Source organism: Carassius auratus, chromosome 12, assembly GCF_003368295.1.
Source record: "Carassius auratus strain Wakin chromosome 12, ASM336829v1, whole genome shotgun sequence".
Classification (NCBI taxonomy): Eukaryota; Metazoa; Chordata; class Actinopteri; order Cypriniformes; family Cyprinidae; genus Carassius; species Carassius auratus.
In genome coordinates, this window is record NC_039254.1 from 4957177 (window position 1) to 4977288 (window position 20112).

At 36.9% G+C, this 20112-nt stretch overlaps 1 protein-coding gene across 1 annotated transcript; it reads right to left on the reverse strand.

The window, feature by feature from the left end:
• Window positions 1-1092: 1092 nt before the first annotated feature.
• nhlrc2 (NHL repeat containing 2) lies at window positions 1093-20081 on the reverse strand. The gene is made up of 11 exons (XM_026276452.1): window positions 19811-20081; window positions 19277-19429; window positions 15369-15824; window positions 14263-14384; window positions 14021-14150; window positions 9820-9904; window positions 9116-9347; window positions 7975-8097; window positions 6906-7115; window positions 6597-6825; window positions 1093-3162 (listed from the first exon to the last, which is right to left on the reverse strand). Exons 1-11 carry the CDS (start codon window positions 19971-19973, stop codon window positions 2906-2908), a joined length of 2160 nt encoding a protein of 719 aa, XP_026132237.1. The 5' UTR covers window positions 19974-20081; the 3' UTR covers window positions 1093-2905.
• Between the last annotated feature and the right edge of the window lie 31 nt (window positions 20082-20112).

Here is a 20112-nt window from a genome sequence, read left to right on the forward strand (position 1 = left end):
TCCAACCCAAAATTGCTGAAACATCTTTGCAAAATTCATAAATTTGCACAATTATATTTGCAAGTGCGTAATCATCTCAAGTGCAAATGCTCTTTCACTGCTGCTGTGATGAAAGCAGAAGTGTGTCGAAAAGCAGCTGTCTGACTGACTGCCTGTTAAATTCAAATGTTCTATTTCATGTTTACGCTTCTGTTAATCCTGCATATGGACTCGGGCTCTGATTGGTAATGTGCTTTCTGGTTAAACATTAGCCTGTTGCGCAGTAATGGGCAATATGGCTTCTCCGGGGGATTCTTGTGAGTGGAAATGAACATTCTGATGGGATTCAGTGTTTGCTGAGAGATTATGAGGATCACATTCAGCAGCACAAAGCATATATTTTCACAGCTCAGCTTTATTTGGAATTGCTGAGAACATTGAGCCAAGGAAATGGAGCGTGGTGGCAATACCAGTTTTTTAGACAGCCAAACACTTTAGTGAACGGAGCACATGGTCATCTTGTGTGTGTGTGTGTGGATCTTTACTGAAATAACTTGTGTAATCAATCATTGACATTAGTCAACTAAATTGGTGCACTACAACTCAAAACTTGAGCATAAATGCATTCAATTTATTGAAAGAGATTGTAAAGAGATTTATAAGACTTTAACATTAACACATCTTACTGACCCCAAACCATGGTTTGGTATCATTAATCAACAATAAATACAATAATTTTACACCATTTCTTAATCAGTTTATATTATTTTTTTACTATGAATTAACATTACTCAGTTGTATATTTACAAATGGACTAAATCAGTAAATGTTGTGAAACAAATTGTTGATTTGTAGTTCATGATACCTAATGCTATATATTAACAAATCAAACCGAAAAATAAAATGACCACTGAAATCTTTCTCAACATGAAGCATCTCTGCTGGAACAGATGCTCTTTTGTCATTTACAATGAATGCATTGGCCCTTGTGTGTAGTGAAGAGGATATGAAAACGTTGAACACATAAATGCTGGGAAAATAAATTTTATTAGACCACTCCATCTGATTAATCTATTAAAGTGCAGAATATGGAGGATGTATAAAAGAGCTGCCTTCAAAAGAGAGATAAATTGTGTTTTTATTAAATAGTTTATGGGCTAGGGTTCCTGCCTCAGGAAAAGCAAGCAAAAACAGCAACAGAACAGTTTTAGAGGCCATTTCTACACAGTGTCTAGAAGAATCACCAGGTCTGATTCACACTCATACTCTGCAAGCACATGATGTATCAGCAATACATTGTAGTTCCATTGTTAATGCTTAACTGCACCAAGAGGCTATTATTTCAGAAAACATGAATATGTAGATGTAAATAGCACATGATTCCCAAAAGATTGAACACTGAAATTTATGTCACCGCTAAATTACTAACACATAGCCCATTCATTTAAAGTGCTCATTGAAAAGGCACTTAAGCTTGGCAAGCAATAATAAATAACGCCAATTAAATAGCATTGAGTCTGACTGCTCATTTAAAAGACTGGGTTACGGTAAATGGTTAAGAAAGAAAGTGTGGGAAATAATAATATTATCAGCCAACCCAACCATGGAGGGCTGTCAGAGCAGCTGAAACTGGCTACATTTTTACACTACACAGCATTACTTCAAATATTATTGTGTGAGAGCATGTGAGTGACTGAATGAAGATGGCTGATAATGATATCAGGCTATTTGACAAAGACATCACACAAGCTTAATCATGTGAATCACCCGTAGCTGAACCACAGGAAATATTGAGAATAAGGCACTTTGTTCAGTATTTGTCAGGATTTAACAGTCAGATCCTGTCTCTACAATTAGCACTTGGAATGTGAAGTGTCTGATTACTACAGTATGTGTTAACCGCGGGATGTGATTTGAATGTTAATAGGAAATTCACCTAAAAAATTATTTCTCATCCCCATGTCATTCTCTTTTTCTTCTTTGGAACACAAAAAGGAGGAAAAATATATTTTTGTCCATATAATGAGTATCAATGTGGTCCAAAAAAAAAAAAAAAAAAAATGTAATTGTGACTTTCTTCCTGTTGCAACTAAGGTCATATCTCACAATTCTGTCTCTCTCTCCCCCCCCCCTCAGATTTGCAAGAAAACCGCAATTTGTGATATATACCCCCGGTTTCACAGACAAGGCTTAAGCCTAGTCCCAGACTGAAGTGTAAGTCTAAGATGTTTTAAGTGAAACAAACTAAATTGCAAGATGTAAACTCAAAATTAGGAGGTATAAACAGAATTACAAGAATAAAGTATGAATTCTGAGTTTATATCTCACAATTACGATGTTTTCAGAATTATTTTTCTCAGAATTTTAAGTAAATAAATAAGTCTGAGTAGCAATTACCTTCATCTTTTATATCACGACAGAAAACCAGGCTTCTATACAAAACAACCTCAAATATCACAATTATATATGGATTTAAGGTATGAAAAAAAAAAATTCACCGTTCTACATATTTTTTGTGTTTCACAGAAGAAAGTCATACAGGTTTGGAACGACATAAATGTGAGAAAACACAAATTTTCATTTTTGGATGACCCAAAAATTTACATTAAAATTGTGTCATCATTTACTCAGCCTCAAACCTTTATTTCTTCTGAGGAACATAAAGGAAAATAATCTTCATAAATTTGGTAACCAAACAGTTTGGATTCCCACTGACTCCCTTTGTCATTTTTGTCCTTACATGCAAGTCATTATGAACCAAAACGTTCATCCTTTGGATTCTACAAAACATTATCTTTTGTGTTCCACTGAAGAAGTTCAGACAGTTTTGGAATGACATTACGTTGAGTAAACGATGACAGAATTTTCACCTTTGGTAAAGTATCCCTTTAAATGTGCTCCAAGATCCTTTGGGTGGACACTTCTTTTAAAAGGCGTGCTCAAGCGTCACAGCAACAGAACCTTCCAGAGATGTGGAACCAATCAGAAGAGGCTGTTTGAAGGACACTGCCTTCATCATACAAGCCCCGCCCTCAGAAAGGCAGCAGTAAACCCAGGCGTCGAGTGTCAGTGTGGGGTCTGTGGATGCAGGGGATGCTGGGATGGATGAGACGATCGAGATAGGTTGAGAGAGATCACTGATGCTCCCGGTTACAGCTCGCCCTTCCAGTAACCACTCATTACCTGCCGAGCAAAACAACATGGACTTAGTGTGCAGTTGATAGATGATTCCTGTAACGTTTGATATTTCTGGAAGTTTGTCTGGAAGGCACTGGTTCCTGAAGCACCATGTGTCTGGGTGTAAAACAACACACATCTACATCTGCCAACACAATGAAATATTTCTCTGGCAGTTAATGGGGACTTTCAATATGCATACACACAAATACAATTTCAGTAGGGAATCATGTGCGTTATCGCTGAAGGAAATGCCTTTCGTTAATGGTTCTGCAGTGCAGTGTGTACCAGGTGTGTCACTGGCCTTGAATCAAGGGCAGGCTACTAAGACAAGTGCCAGAAAGAATTAGGACAGTGTCCAATCAAATGATCCCCAGTGAGATCGAACCATAGAGGACGTGAGCAAAGACCTACAGGGCTGACCTACGAAAAACATAAGCACAGAGCACAAAATACATATTTTATGGCGGCATTATACATTATATCAGTTGATTTATCTTTTGAAAGCTAAAAAAAAAAAATCTGTATCAAAATATTATTAAAAGTACAATCAAACTGTCTTTCAATTAAATTACACCATGATTGATATTTAATTATCTAATATACAGTATTGTTCAAAATAATAGCAGTACAATGTGACTAACCAGAATAATCAAGGTTTTTAGTATATTTTTTATTGCTACGTGGCAAACAAGTTACCAGTAGGTTCAGTAGATTGTCAGAAAACAAACAAGACCCAGCATTCATGATATGCACGCTCTTAAGGCTGTGCAATTGGGCAATTAGTTGAAAGGGGTGTGTTCAAAAAAATAGCAGTGTCTACCTTTGACTGTACAAACTCAAAACTATTTTGTACAAACATTTTTTTTTCTGGGATTTAGCAATCCTGTGAATCACTAAACTAATATTTAGTTGTATGACCACAGTTTTTTAAAACTGCTTGACATCTGTGTGGCATGGAGTCAACCAACTTGTGGCACCTCTCAGCTGTTATTCCACTCCATGATTCTTTAACAACATTCCACAATTCATTCACATTTCTTGGTTTTGCTTCAGAAACAGCATTTTTGATATCACCCCACAAGTTCTCAATTGGATTAAGGTCTGGAGATTGGGCTGGCCACTCCATAACATTCATTTTGTTGGTTTGGAACCAAGACTTTGCCCGTTTACTAGTGTGTTTTGGGTCATTGTCTTGTTGAAACAACCATTTCAAGGGCATGTCCTCTTCAGCATAGGGCAACATGACCTCTTCAAGTATTTTAACATATGCAAACTGATCCATGATCCCTGGTATGCGATAAATAGGCCCAACACCATAGTAGGAGAAACATGCCCATATCATGATGCTTGCACCTCCATGCTTCACTGTCTTCACTGTATACTGTGGCTTGAATTCAGAGTTTGGGGGTCGTCTCACAAACTGCCTGTGGCCCTTGGACCCAAAAAGAACAATTTTACTCTCATCAGTCCACAAAATGTTCCTCCATTTCTCTTTAGGCCAGTTGATGTGTTCTTTGGCAAATTGTAACCTCTTCTGCACATGCCTTTTTTTTAACAGAGGGACTTTGCGGGGGATTCTTGAAAATAGATTAGCTTCACACAGACGTCTTCTAACTGTCACAGTACTTACAGGTAACTCCAGACTGTCTTTGATCATCCTGGAGGTGATCATTGGCTGAGCCTTTGCCATTCTGGTTATTCTTCTATCCATTTTGATGGTTGTCTTCCGTTTTCTTCCACGTCTCTCTGGTTTTGCTCTCCATTTTAAGGCATTGGAGATCATTTTAGCTGAACAGCCTATCATTTTTTGCACCTCTTTATAGGTTTTCCCCTCTCTAATCAACTTTTTAATCAAAGTACGCTGTTCTTCTGAACAATGTCTTAAACGACCCATTTTCCTCAGCTTTCAAATGCATGTTCAACAAGTGTTGGCTTCATCCTTAAATAGGGGCCACCTGATTCACACCCGTTTCTTCACAAAATTGATGACCTCAGTGATTGAATGCCACACTGCTATTTTTTTGAACACATCCCTTTCAACTAATTCAACTAATTGCCCAATTGCACAGCCTTAAGAGCGTGCATATCATGAATGCTGGGTCTCATTTGTTTTCTGACAATCTACTGAACCTACTGGTAACTTGTTTGCCACGTAGCAATAAAAAAATATACGAAAAAATTGATTATTCTGGTTAGTCACATTGTACTGCTATTATTTTGAACAATACTGTAAAATTATATAAAAATCATAAAAGAATTATGCACTTAAATTCTCGTTCTCATTTAATAATATCTGTTTATGCAACTACATAAGTCTACAATTTTAATGATATAAATTCAAATACATTATATTTAAATTACATAAAAAATATTACAATAATAATACAGCAATATTACAAATTTTTTTTCTACGTGACTATATTTTAGTATATATAATAATTTCAGAATTCATTCTGATATGATGATTTGATAGCATTTCATATTATTATCAGTGTTTGAAGAATATAAAATCATAAGAATTGAAGTCACATGATGGCACTTTCCCCAATTCTCCATTAATTTCTCACCCTGCTTGCTGATATAACCATTTACATAATGATCATTTTCCGGGGCGTCAAAATTCAGGAATTCAATCTCACACCTGTATTTACAAATAACACACAAAACATTTACAATAGTAACTACTAAACACGCGAAGCCACCCACAAACAAGCACTCACGGTAATTTGGTGAATAATTACAGTCAGTCAATCAAAGTCAAACATAACTTGTAGTTGCCGTTTCTGAGAATTTAACACCCACAGCCACATTCTTTTCTGGTCCTAATGGGTATCTTTGTTCTAATTAAGTAGAGTAGCCCCCCAGGACTTTTTGTCACTTCAACTATGACCACCTTCATAAACTAATTAGGGTTATGTTTAGTGGATGGTAATAAAATGAATGTTCTGGTACGGAGCGTAGACAAACAATCAGTCTGATGAGCAGAAGTCGTCTCTGGTGACTGGGCTGATTATCAATCACGGAAGACGTGCTTTCGGGCGGGATTGACGTTTTTGTGCAGAATAACTGAGAGAAGTGACAACAGAAAAGACAAATGTTGCAGCAGACGGACGGAGGGTGAGGCAGAAATGATGAAGCTAAAAAAAAGAGAGCGAGATAAGATAGAATGAAGGGTTGACCGTGTGTTGGGATGCATAGAGGAATTTTTTATTTATCCTTGGATCATCTCCCAGTATGGCCAGCTGGTCCCTGAAGCCTGCCGAAAATGTGTGATCACAGCAATCCAAAAAAAACTGAAAACTATAGTTTACCGCACAGAGGAGCCCCAGAGGAATAGTGTACAAGGTGTGAAAAACCGAATGTAAATAAACCCGTTTTACATAATTGGCATCGAGAGCTAGTGAATATGCTTTTATTGGATGCATTTGATTTCGTACCTTCTGCAGATAAGCTCCAGAAACTAGGCGCTTCTTCGGTCAGCTTGGTCCCAGTCGGTAGTGCCAATTTCAGAAGAAGAGTGACTGACTGCCCTGAAGGAACTGTGATCGATGGCATTGTAAGAACTGGGGCTGATTTTGGAAGTTTAGGAAGCTTTCTGACCACAGGTGTGCTGCTAGTGGCAGTTGTGAGGACAGAATCGACCTCTTGCATAACAACAATGGGAAACTGGTGCAAAAAAAATAAAAGAGCAAACAATAAGCCAATCGTTAAGAATGACAATTGACAACCCACATGTGGGGACTCACCAAAGAGACTGTTTTGGTCTCCAGGTCCAGGACTTTGATGCAATGGTTGTTAGTGTCTGCCACATACAGCAGCTTTCCTCCTTCACCCAGACACAAGCCTCCGGGTTCATTTAAGCTGGACTCCAGAAAGCTCGGGCCAAGTCCGTTCCCAGCCTTCCCTGTGCCTGCAAGCACCCTGCACTGCTTAGTCTTCGGATCCACCACTTTGATCTGCAACAGAGAAGAAGCTCCTTTATGACCATGGAGTCACTGACCATTGGTAGTGCTTATCCATTTAAAAACTTAGGACAGGAATAGTTCACCCAAAAATTTAGCATTCCATCAATTCCTCACCAATGGATCATCTGCAGTGAATGGGTGCCATCAGAATGAGTGTTCAAACAGCTGATTAAACACCATCACAATAATGTTCCACATCACTCCAGTCCATCAGTTAATGTTTTGTGGAGTAATACTTATGGCATCTGGCCAAAATATGAGTCCATATTCTATAATAATGCTTCATCCAGTGAAAAAGGTCCATTCCCTGTTGTCCTCACACTTTAAAATCCACTTAAATATTTGTTTAGAAAAAAATTTGGTTCTTTATCTGTGCACAATTCTCTAATGATACAGACCAGACAACTTTTCTACTAGAGAAAGCAGTATCATTCATAAGAGTGTCATTCTGATGGCACCCATTCACTGCAGATGATCAATTTGTGAGCAAGTGATCAAATCTGTTGTAATGGAAAAAGAAAAAACTTAACTACATCTTTGATGGCATGAGATGAAAGAAAATTCAGTAAATAAGTTTAAGAAAAAAAATGCAAGTAAAAAAATATTAAATAATAAACTAGGGGTGGGGTATATTAAGCTTTCTTTAAAAATATTTCCCTGGGTCTGATTTTATCCAATCTGTTTTTAACTGCTGCTTCAGTAACAAAATATATATTGGATATAAAAATCACATACATACATAGACAAATGTATAGTAAATACATAGTGTTGAAAGTTTATTTTAGCTTTAAAATAAGTCACTCAATAGGATTTCAGTGCATTGTTGTGTGTATGGTGCAGAAAAGCTGACCTTGTGATTGTATGAATCTGCTACATAGAGGAGGCTGCTGCCCTCATCCCAGGACACTCCTAATGGATGCTGCAGTTTTGCATCTATGCCTTTTCCATCAACGTCTCCAAATGCAAAAAGGTTCTTCTCATGCAAAGAGAAAACAATCTTTAAAGACCATTCATAATTTCTTGACCACTTACCCATGCGAACTACATTACTCTTTGGTGCAAAGTTTGAGAAAGTATAAATGAGCCTTTTCTGTATATTTACTCAGTCACAGCACTGCAGTGATTGTACAAAAATAAGTCACTGGACATCACAAGGGAAGAAGAAAAAAAGTCTCATTAATCCCACTGACCAAATATGGTGAAACCCAATCCATTCTCATTATCTGCCAGAAGAAAACAGTCTACTCAAAGGAAATCTAGCAGATCTGAAAAATGTCTCGACTGCTCCAAGGAATGGAGAAAAATAGTTTCTCCCTCGAATCGCCTAGGTTCATTAAGTGATAGAAATTGCTCCACGACTTCATTTATTAAATGTCTCCTTGTATTATAGTAAGCTTTGGGATCTTGTAATGCCAAACAAACTTGTACAAAAAAAGCTTTACACTGCATGCAAATGTGGCATGTAATCAACTGTGATAATTTATGACTCCATATCTCTCCTAATCTCTCCATGTGGTGTTTTTTTGTAAACTGGGCAACAACACACTCCTTCCCTTATAAAGCATGATCATATAAAACACTGATCTTTAACATGTTAAACCAGGGGTCACCAGACTCGGTCCTGGAGGGCCAGTGTCCTGCAGAGTTTTGCTCCAATTTGCATGGGCATGAATATTTGTAAATTATATGGGACTTGCTTCCATTCTCATTTTTTTTAGCAGTACAAAACCAATCGTTTTGCTGCTTGATACTGCAAATAGGTGTTTCTTACCATATTATTTTAGTTTATTATCTTAATTATGAACACTGGTTTGGAATGCAAAGTTTTAGCATTTACTGCATGTCGTTATTTTTCTCATAATGTTCCTATAGCTGCTAATGAACCGGAAGTCTCACCCATTGGTTTATTCTGAGTTTAGGAATAAAGTGGATACCTAGCAAGACCTTGATTAGCTGGTTCAGGAGTGTTTGATCAAACTGTTAAAACTTACCAGAGGATCTCTTTCTCCTCCCACCACATGTTTGACTGCTCCATCCTTCAGTGAAAGGCTACGAATGGTGCTGCTCTCGCTGTCAGCGATAAAGAGACACTCCCAGGGCTCAGTCAGGGCAAGAGCCAGGCCTGATGGCTGGGCCAGACCCGCTTTATGAGGGTATGCGTTATTTCTGTTCTCCTCATTCCCACTGCCCGCAAAGCGCACACATGTTCCTTTTTTGCTGTCACTGGAAAAGGCATTAGGTAAAGATGATTTAGTCTGATTAGAATAATTATATGGAAGAGTTAGTGCTCTTAATTTGGCTGACTCTAAAACAAAAGCCGGAATTGTGACAAAATAACTGCAATTAGGATCTAATAGCATGTAAGAGCAAAAGAAAAAGTCCTGGCAGAAGTCTTGAGATTATTGTATTAAATAAAGTTTTTTTTCCCCCCGCATGGTCTTTATCGGAGATATTAAAACTGTTATCAGTGCTTGCCGTGGCTTTAAAGAAATCAAGAGAAATGTTACATTTGCAAACAACACAACAAGTTAAGAGTTCATGTTGTATCAGGATGATCAGAACGATTTCCACCAACAGTGAACTGTGTGGCTGCCCAGAAAATGACATCACTTGGGCAGTCCCGTGGCCTCTTTATTTGAACGCTGCCTTGACTGTACAGAGCTAACATGAGGAGAACACAGGGAGAAGAGCTCACCTCCCTTTGGGAAGCTTCCCGTCCTCCAGGAAGAGAGCCCAGATCTGATGCGTTCCTGCCATGGCTATCCACAATACATCCCCACCTGCATAAACACAAATACACGCTATCAGCTTACGCGTTTACAACATACTGATGTTGATTATCTTGCTAAAAATAATAACTAATTCTTAGTCAAGTACACATTAAATGAGTAAACTTGCATAACCTTCATATCACTTTTTTTCCTTTCGGGCTGCATAATGATCATTTTATTAGATCTCACCAATGCATGCATGGTCATTCCACATTGAAAATTAGACCGCTTATATTCATATAAAAGTAACATATGTTATCTGATGTAGAAGTTTGACTTAAATGGATAGTTCACCCAAAAATTTTAATTCCGTCATTAAATACTCACCCTCATGTCATTCCAAACCAGTAAGACCTTTGTTCATCTTTGGAACACGAATTAGATATTTTAATGAATTACGAGAACTCTCTATCCCTCCCATAGACAGCAAGGATCCTAACACAATCAAGGCTCAGAAACGTAGCAAGAACATTATTAAAATAATCCATATGACATCAGTGATTCAACTGTAATTTTACACAGCTGTGAGAAGGATTTGTGTGCAAAGATATTATTTAATTTTATTACAATTTGTCTCCTGCCCTATAACAGCATTTTTTTGTTGAGTATCACATACATAAACAACACATGCACACGGATACGTTGTTCATGTTGTTTACGCTTTGATCTGAATGTAAAAATTCCACGATCAAGGCACAGAAATGTAGTAAGGACATTGTTAAAATGGTCCGTGTGATATCAGTGGATCAACCATAATTTTATGAAGCTACGAGGATTTTTTTTTATTTAATTTTTTGCACACAAAGTGTTAATAAAAATGAATAAAATAATTTTCATTTTTGGGTGAACTTTCCCTTTGAGCCTACCCCACAAATGTGTCCCATTACGACAACAAAAAGCAACAATTCTATATTATACTATATAGACAATTACCTATTGGTCTGTGTGTGTGTGTGTTTTTTTTACCTCAACATTTCACCCTAGATTGTAGTAAAGGAGCCTGAAGTTGATTACAGGACTAATAAATACACTAATTAAATATGTGATATATGTATTATTTTGTTTTGTATATTATTAGATTACATTATTAAGTATGTAATAAATAAGTAATGGTGATTTTATTTTTGTTTCTAAATGTATTTTAGAAAATTTTGTTTGACTAATGTTTTCCATTGGTTAAACATCTGCCTCTTTTCAAAGACCCTTTGTGGGAAAAACAAACAAACAGGAAAAATGTGACCATATTGATTTATTCTATTTGTGGAATGTGCCAAATGACAACGTAATGAAATGCTCTAGTGCACTGAAAACATAAAAGTATGCTATAGTGTCCAGCACAGAGTGATCTGAACTGATGAATTTACATTATAAATCAGTACAAGTACAATGTGTAGGGGCACTAATACTTGAGAGCTTTGCGCTGCGATTTCTCTATGAGGAATCAGAAATGAGGTGCTCTGTACTCGTGTCTAACAATAGACCTCTAATGGTACTGCGCTTATCAGAGACAATTTCATTGTTGGGCTGGAGCCTAACTACTTGCATTCATGAAAGAGCGAGACAGAGAGAAAGAAAGAGCGAGGAAAAGAGAGGGGGGAAAAGATTGAGATGGAAAGGAAAGAAGCAGAACTCTCCTCACGCAGGTTTTCAAAGTGATCTGAGATGGATGGAAGGCAAACGAGCCAAGATGAAATCTGATGAATGACAAAAACCTGCTGCGGTATTTCCACATTACAATTAAACTTCAAGGTGGAAAACAAGTGAAAAAAAGGGAAATACAAACCAGAGAGATGGTTACGGGAATATTATGAATGATGAAGTGGAAAAGGCAAATATTACAGTAGGTATTAATTTGTCATATACAGAGAAATTAATTTCAAGAACCATGTTGTTCCTAGCACCTCCTCCTACTTGAGCATCCAGTTTTCTTAAAAATAAGTCACACACACATATTTATAAAGCTCCCTGTACGAATACATGTACCGTTACACCCCTTATGTATTTGTATATACGCACACGTATATAAGGGGTGTAATGGTAAATGTATTCGTAAAGCAAATTTTCAGTACATGTCTTTCAGTTCAGTACATAGAAGCTGGCCTACATGTGTACACAACAGATAAAGCATTATAACCTTTTAACCACCAATACATAACTGTGTTTCGTTACTTTCGATAAGAAAAAGTCTGTGTGTGAGAATGCGATCATCTCTTCCTCTTTAATACTGTTTACTACTAGTTACAGCACGAAATAAAAATCTCAAAGTAAGTTGAAAGATCTTGTGTGTGTTTTAACCGTGGAAAGACATGGTTACGCTAAAATTATGCTCTCTATTTGCTTATATATTCATTATAATTTACTTAAGCTGAAGTAGAAACATAATTTTATAATTAGATTTAGAAGTTAATGCAAAAACTGCCTTACATGCAATTTACAATTTGCAATTTTTTTAAGTGTTTATTATTATATAAAATAAACAGAAACTAAATTTAGTTTTGTATCTGTTATATTTAACATTAATATTATAGTAATGTGCAAGTAAAGAGCTACAGATTATAACATAGATTTTTTTTTACGTAAATTTTAATTTTATTAAAGATCAAGACAATTTTTTCAGTAAACCACTGTTTAATAATAATACAAAAATAAAAAATGTATATTAAGGATCTCTTCCCCCTGCTGTACCAAACTACAATTTGTATCTATTGTGACATCCCCAATATATTTTATATATATATATATATATATATATATATATATATATATATATATATATATATATATATATATATATATATATATATATATATAGATAGTTTAAGGAAAATAATGGTATAAAACAATTCTTGCAAAAATAATAAGAAATTCCATCTACTGGAGTGTTTAGGAAAAATGCTATATATCCGAACCCTTTTTATCATTTCTGAACATAGAATTTGCATTGGATTGTTAGTGTGTAAGTAGATGACGTTCTCTTAATAAATTCAACTTTCTGACTTCAGAAATCAAACAATCTGGAATGAGCAGCTTCTGTGGCTTGGTTAATAAATGGACTTTTAACCCGGAGGAAGCTTTTATTTCAGAACAGAAAATACACATTTTATCACCACTTTAAATCAAACATTCAAAAAGACTGTTGCATTAAACACATCAAAGGATGAAAAAGAAATGGAAAGGAAGAAGAAAAGAAATGGAAATTAAATGGAAGAGGAAAAGTAAAACGGCATCAGGGACAAAACAGCAGATGCATAAAGGAACAGGAAACAGTGATGTTTTATTTTCTTCGTAGAATGAACTGCAAGAAAGCAACGGTCTGTTCAGGGAACAGACCTAATGCACAGCGGGGAGCATCAATGAATGTGCTCCAAACACACGCTGACTAAATCAGACACACACACCACACAGACCACTTTAAACCTCTCTCCCTCTCTCTTGGCTAATGCTGGCCACATCCATTTCTTCAGCTGTTTAATGGAACGATATGACTGAATAACGTGGAGTGATTTAATAATGCCTTAAAATATAAAGTAGGAATTTTAATTATGTTTTCGAAGCACGTTAAATTAAATTTTCTCAGACCTGTGGGACACCCTGTCCAAGGCCGCTGTGTATAAAGATATTACTGCAAAACAAAAAGAGGCAATCTTGAAAAAAACAGCTTGTTAGAGGCACCATTTATCAGAAACCACAGCCACATGAGTGCTTTCTGATCATATCACCTTCTTTTACTTTGGTGTTGTGGGTTTAACTCAGGCAACACCACAACATTCAGCTCTGTGTCTCTGGTTAGCAACTGACCGACTGGCAATTTACTCCAGGGCTCCCTCCAAACAACAAGAGGCAGTTTTAGCAGAACAAAGATCTTTTTGCACAAAGGCGAGTGTGGTATCTACAGAGCGAAGACTTCTGAGAACAACCTGATTAAAGATTCCAAGATGGACAAGACAGATAGAGCGAAGATGAGAGAGGCACAAAGAGGGATGTATAAAACGCTCCCGGCAGAATAATGAAACGCAGATTCACAAGATATTACATTTTATGAGCAAGGTAGAAAAAAAGACAGAGTGATTCTAATTCTAAAGGAAGGAGCAGAGTATACTGGAGGCGGAGGACCACTTAAAGTACCTGCGTTGCCAAGGACAATGTCCCAGGGAGAGCTTATTGGCTGTTGTGGTCCCGGTGCTCCGCCTTCTTTATCTGTGCCTTGAACACCAATACCAGCTAAGGTCGAGACTATTCCTTCTGAAAGGTTGATCTTGAGAAAAAACAGAAGACAGAGACAAGCGGTTTTTCAAGCACCAATCAGAGTGAATTTGGGTTAGAGTTGCCAGCAGGAGAACAAGCTTGACCTAATTCTGCTGATTTACCTTTCTAACAAGGTGGTTGTCAGTGTCAGCCACGTAGACCGTGTCTCCCTTTATGAACACCCCTTGTGGGGAGTTGAACTGTGCCTCAGACAAATTTCCATCTCGTCTCCCACTTGAGGGACCTATGAAGGCAACGATAAACTTGTAAATGTAGAAAAAAATAACCTCAAAACATTAGTCTAAAAGAATATTAGCAGCCTTTCTGTACTTAAAATATAGAGCAGTTGGCAACCCTAATTCTTTGGAACCATCCTGCATTTAAGGGAACAGAACTGCATTTCCAGGACAGTTTCAATTGATACAAAGAACATGCTTTTTTTTCCCCATTAAAGAAATGCACTCATAGTTTTGCTTTCAGAATTAGGTGTAATAATTATAATAATAAAAAAATAGATATACATTTTCTGTATTCAAGCAATTAAATCAAATTACATAAATGTGACCATAATTGAATCAAATGACTAATTTTTAATAAAATTATACAGCAAATAAATAATTTATAAATTAAAAGAACAACAATACTTAAATAGCCATTTGTAATGATTTTATTTGATGAAAAATACATTAAAACCAGCATTATTTATTGTAATTTAAAATTTGATTGCATCTATTTTCCTCATTTGTAAGTTGCTTTGGATAAAAGCATCTGCTAAATAACCAAATTTAAATATAATTTAAATAACCAAACTAAAGAGAAATTTTAAAACAAGCCCCCCCACCGCAAAAAAAAAAAGAAATTTGAAGCAAAAACTGAATGGTTTTGTAAAACAAACATAAAAAAGATCTGCATGAGACGCAGATTCACTTTCTGCCAGCAGGTGGTGCTTAAAGCGTTTCCTTGGTTTCCACTGTATACAAAGCAGCACTGCATTTATGAATTTAAATATGCATTATACGGAGACAAGATGAAAAGAAAAAATACCATCTAAACTTTTCTAAAGACAGTAAGTTCCCCTCAGACATACATTCATATAAACTCCTACCCCTAATTGAATCACTATTTGTTTTGCATCTCAACTCTATTTGAATCGTCACATATTTTAATCGATTTTCAACTGGCTCACAGTTAATTTTTACATCCCTAAGTACATATTAACAGGTCTTACCCCCTATTGAGTGCAGCAGCTGCCCAGTATGGGAGACCACCAGTACCCTGTGGTGTCCTGTGTCGGCAATAGCCAACTGCTTGCTGCTGGGGTCCATGGCTATTTTCCCAGGGAAAGAGAGGATGGAGGGGGGCAGGGAGTCTCTATAGAGTTTGATTCCCACATCATGGTCCTTGAGCAGCCCTTGTTCTCTGTAGTGATTGAGGGCGGCCGCAGTGAAAAGGAAGAGCTGTTCTCGATGGCCTTCACCCACCAGGGAGAAAAGCAGATTTCCCCTGGGTCCCAGCACCACTAGCGTGGGCCAGCAGGACACCTCCAGCTCCTGCCACAGACGGGCATCGCTGTCGTTCACTACGGGATGGGTGATGTCGTATCTCAACACCGCACTGCGTACGTTCTGTAGGACTTTCTCATTGGGGAATTTAGCCGAGTGCACACCTATGACTACCAGACCATCTGCAGAGAAGAAAAAGAAGAGAGATGAAAGATATACAGAGGGTTTGACACCGAAGAGGAGGTATGGGACTGGAAAACAAGTAGCCAGGCTTAAATCTGCATCCCAAATTGTTTGTTGCACATACACTACCACCTGGCTTTTACAATCTGTAAATAACCTTCTCTTGTTTTAGACTTCTAAGATTCCCAGAAAGACCATTATAACTCAAATGATGACATTAAAATAAAAACAAATAAAAGGACTACTTTATCAGCTCGCACCTGATACTCTTTGAACACCATTTGTAATGGGGATGAAAAATAAAAGTTTTTACCTCCCAAAACCTGACGGCCTTTGTAGAACTTTTATTAAAATGCCTCAAGGTACATTTAGGTTTCAAAGTTATTCTAAAAGGTCCTTTATAAAGAACGTTTATGAAATAATAAATGCTTAATCGATCAAGGTCTGAACCTAAATCAAAAGGGAATGATAAAAGGAAAGTGGCTTTAATTATTTAAAGGTATTTTTGCCTAATTAAGAAAAAAAAAAATCCATTTAGGTTACACAAAGCTATTCATTCTTATCTCTTCTAACAATGCGTGGAAGCATGTTGCGTTGGTGTATGCTTCTGAAATGTTTTATCCAAGCCCTTGAATACTGAAAATCCCAAAGAACCATCTTTTGTCCGTGTGTCAGCGTCTTGAATGTTTTCAACAGTACTAAACCATACTCTTCATGAGTCACAGATCCTTCCTTTTTAAAAACGTTCAATGAAATAACAACAAAGTCTGTCATGGACAAAAATGTCTGTAAAGAAGACATGAAAAACAACATTTTACTTGCAATAAAAGACTTCAATGAACTAGACATACTGTAACCATTGTGAAACTCCAAACAGAAACCATCATACCAACATTGACAAAACCCATTTAGGAGGGGTTTTGTTACTGAGTAGACATGCAAAGAAGTTAGCCAGTCATAACACAGGTCATTTACATAGAAGCCTTAAAAGGTAAAGTAGCAAAAACTTGCTGTTCAACATTTTGCTCTAATAGATGGAACCAGAAACGTTTTGACTGACAAGTAATTTGTCTGCCCACAGTGAAGGAGGTAACGATGAACAATACGGCATAAAATTAGCCATCTATGACATGTTTAATATACAGTTATTTGAGTTTTTAGACTAACTGGATTTAATGTGCGCGGGTAAACAACTATACAATCAGAGAAAAAATACAATAATTAAATTTGATTGCTTGACACTTTATGTAATATCTGGACTAGAGCCAGAATTAATTATATTTCTATAAGAATATGGTAGTCTACAATGAAGAGAAACAATAAGGTTGGATTCCCTTTCAGAATTTTTTTTCCAGCTGATGAATGATAAAAACATTTGACAGCTCAAGAGAATCCACCCGACATAAAGCTCTCCATCATTTAAAAGCAACCAATGACAATGAGAGCATATGCTTACAATAAAGAAGACATTATCTCACATTTGTGTGGATGCAGATTTAGGGCCTTGAGGCTCGGAGGGGGTGTCAAAACCGGTTAAAGTAAATGAATCCACTGTTTTCATGCAAGAATCCTTGATACAAAAAACTAAATGCTACAAAACAAGTATAGAAAATATACTAGGCCCCCTTTAAAGAAATAAAAATACAAGAATCCCAGATGTACACATCCTTACATGGGCTACTTCATGCAAAATGTCAAGACCAATCAAGGAAAACAAAGGGGATTGAAAGCTCATGCAGCCCCAGGCATCCCATTATAACCAATGCGCTGCGTTTCTCTGTTTGTTCCAGTCTCCTGCACTGAGCTACAGTCTGCCTTCACTCCGCTTGACTTTGTCTAATTTAACAAAAATGTCAGCGGAACTTCTCCGCCTCGTCACTGGAAGTGACATTCCTCCATTCTGTGTCCCTGGGGTAAGCGACACAGCCACTGATGATTGAAGCAGAAGAACAATGGTTTTTAAATTCCAGTTTCAGTCGTCCATCAGAAGATTAAAATTCATGGGCTCAGCAGCGGAGATGGGAAGCACACGCACAGGGGATCAGTGTCCCATTTCAGTATGCTGTTGCCTGCTTCTCCTCTGCCTATGAATGCATTTGAAATACACTTGGCATAATCAAAATGTGATCAATGTTTTTCCGTACTTTTTCTCCATTCTCCCCAGCTGATTTCCCCTCAGGGGAGTAAACGCATGAGAGAACCAACACTTCTGCTTATGATGAGAAGTATGAAAGTGAAGTATGAGTGTAAATTATAATGCAGGTCTCAACAAGGATTTCAGTTTCAGTACAAGTGAGCTCAGGTCAGACTGTTCTTTGCCCCATCAAACTAGAGCTGTGTTATCACTACAATTTTTGTTAAAAATAATATATAATAACTTTATTATAAGAATTATTTTTAATAATATTTGCTAGTGAAAATCTTTCAAAAACAAAAAAATCCTAGTGTGTATGTGTGCGTGCGTGTGTAAGCTAAACAATACAAGACATTAAGTAGTGATAGAACTAGAAGCATAAAACAAGTCAACAATGTTTTACAACGAATGTAAATTATATTAACTATACAATTTCTAGCAAAAAAACAAAAATGCATATAAAACTTTAAATGCAATTAAAAATATAAATATATTCTCTTGACACATATAAAATATGTTGCAGAAAACAAATCTGCATTTTTGTGGTGGTGTCATTGAAAATACCGGCTGGGCAGGAACAAATCTGAACAGGTTTTTTTTTTTTTTTTTTAAGCAAATGTTTTTTTATGATGTCCTCCCAGAACCAAGAGAATACGTGACTTGAATGGCAGGAGTAAATACTACATTTCTGTGTAATAATGTAAGGCCTCTTCTGTGATATAATCAACAGTAAACCCTAATAATGAAGAGGGGTGGGGAGTCATGTTCTGCTTCTGTAACAGAACAGTGGTAACAGAATGTACCAAAAGAAGTGCCAGAGATGAGGTATGTGTGAGATACGCTGGTGAGTGGGCTGATGGCTGCCTGGCCAGTTGCCCCGGATGATCCCACAGAAGTGGCCACCGATGGGCTACTGACAGCTGGAGCTGATAACACTGGATGCAGAGCTGCTATAATAAGCCACAGACCAGTGTAATGGTATATCCATGTTAAACTCTCTGACCTCGACATGGTTGGTCTAGATATTTAAAGTCTCCTATCTGATATGGTTAAGAGATAATGAGAATGTGTTGCTGGACTAGAAGTTATCATCATGCTCAACAGGATCACACTTCTGAATCAGTGATCAGTGAACCCTGGGAACGATTTACTATAGGATTTCTAATCAACACAGTCTAGAAACATTTATCTGGATTGCCTACTGAGCATGGCTACATTCTGTACAATGCTTTTGTTTACTTAATGATATAATATGGAATAATTTTACATTTTTACTGGTCCACATACAGTCTCTATGTAAACGTGTATCACTCATACCTTCTATGGTGTAACTTTGCTCCAACTGGTGTAGATCAGGAAGTAGGTGCATGCAGTTTATACAGCAGTAAGTGAAGAAGTCAAGCACCACCACTTTGCCCGACAGTTCCTTCCTGAGTGACAGAGGCCCGTCTGTGTTCAACCATTCCAGTCCTGCAAAATAACAATAGAATTTAGTGTTTAACTCATTTTTATTATGAAAATTTACATTAAATGGAAAGAAATTAAACAAATAAATAAATTCTCCTGAGGCATATAAAATATGTTGCTTCAAATGATTCAGCATTTCTTTTGGTGGTGGTGCCTTTAAAAAAAATGGCAAGGCAGATACAAATCTGAACGGATTTACCTTACCTTATTAAAACCTTGCAGAACCAACACTACAGTGTGTAACAATCACTGTTGATTCAGTAAAACAATATAGTAAAAAGCAGAAAGAAGTAATTTGTAATTCCAAAATGTTGGTCGTTTATCTACACCACGAATCAATCTATGACATTATCACACCCACTGAGTTGATTTATACACTCTTACCTTCTTCAAAATCCGGTATAATTAAATCGTCCTTTTCGTCTATTTTGTGTAAATACTGATGTACGAGATTTGCCTTCTCTTTTTGAGTCGTCGCGTCCTCTAAATCATAGTCTAGCTGGCTCTGAATGGGGAAAAGATCTGACAATTTACTGTAAGACGCCATGACTCTCCCACAACAGCTGAATAGAATACCGACATTACGTTCGGCACTTTCGATAGAAAATTGCAACAATATCCAAGACTAAATAAACTACTCGCAAGTAGTTAACACGTACGCCATATTATTAAAATGCTGTTTGTAT

Excerpts from the sequence above, each read along its gene's own strand:
- nhlrc2 (XM_026276452.1), bottom strand. The coding sequence starts at position 19,973 with ATGGCGTCTTACAGTAAATTGTCAGATCTTTTCCCCATTCAGAGCCAG. Across the intron at positions 15,825-19,276 it reads GCAAAGTTACACCATAGAAG|ATGGTCTGGTAGTCATAGGT; the intron begins GTATGAGTGATA and ends TCTTCTCTGCAG. Across the intron at positions 8,098-9,115 it reads GAGGAGAAAGAGATCCTCTG|AACCTTTTTGCATTTGGAGA; the intron begins GTAAGTTTTAAC and ends TTGCATGAGAAG.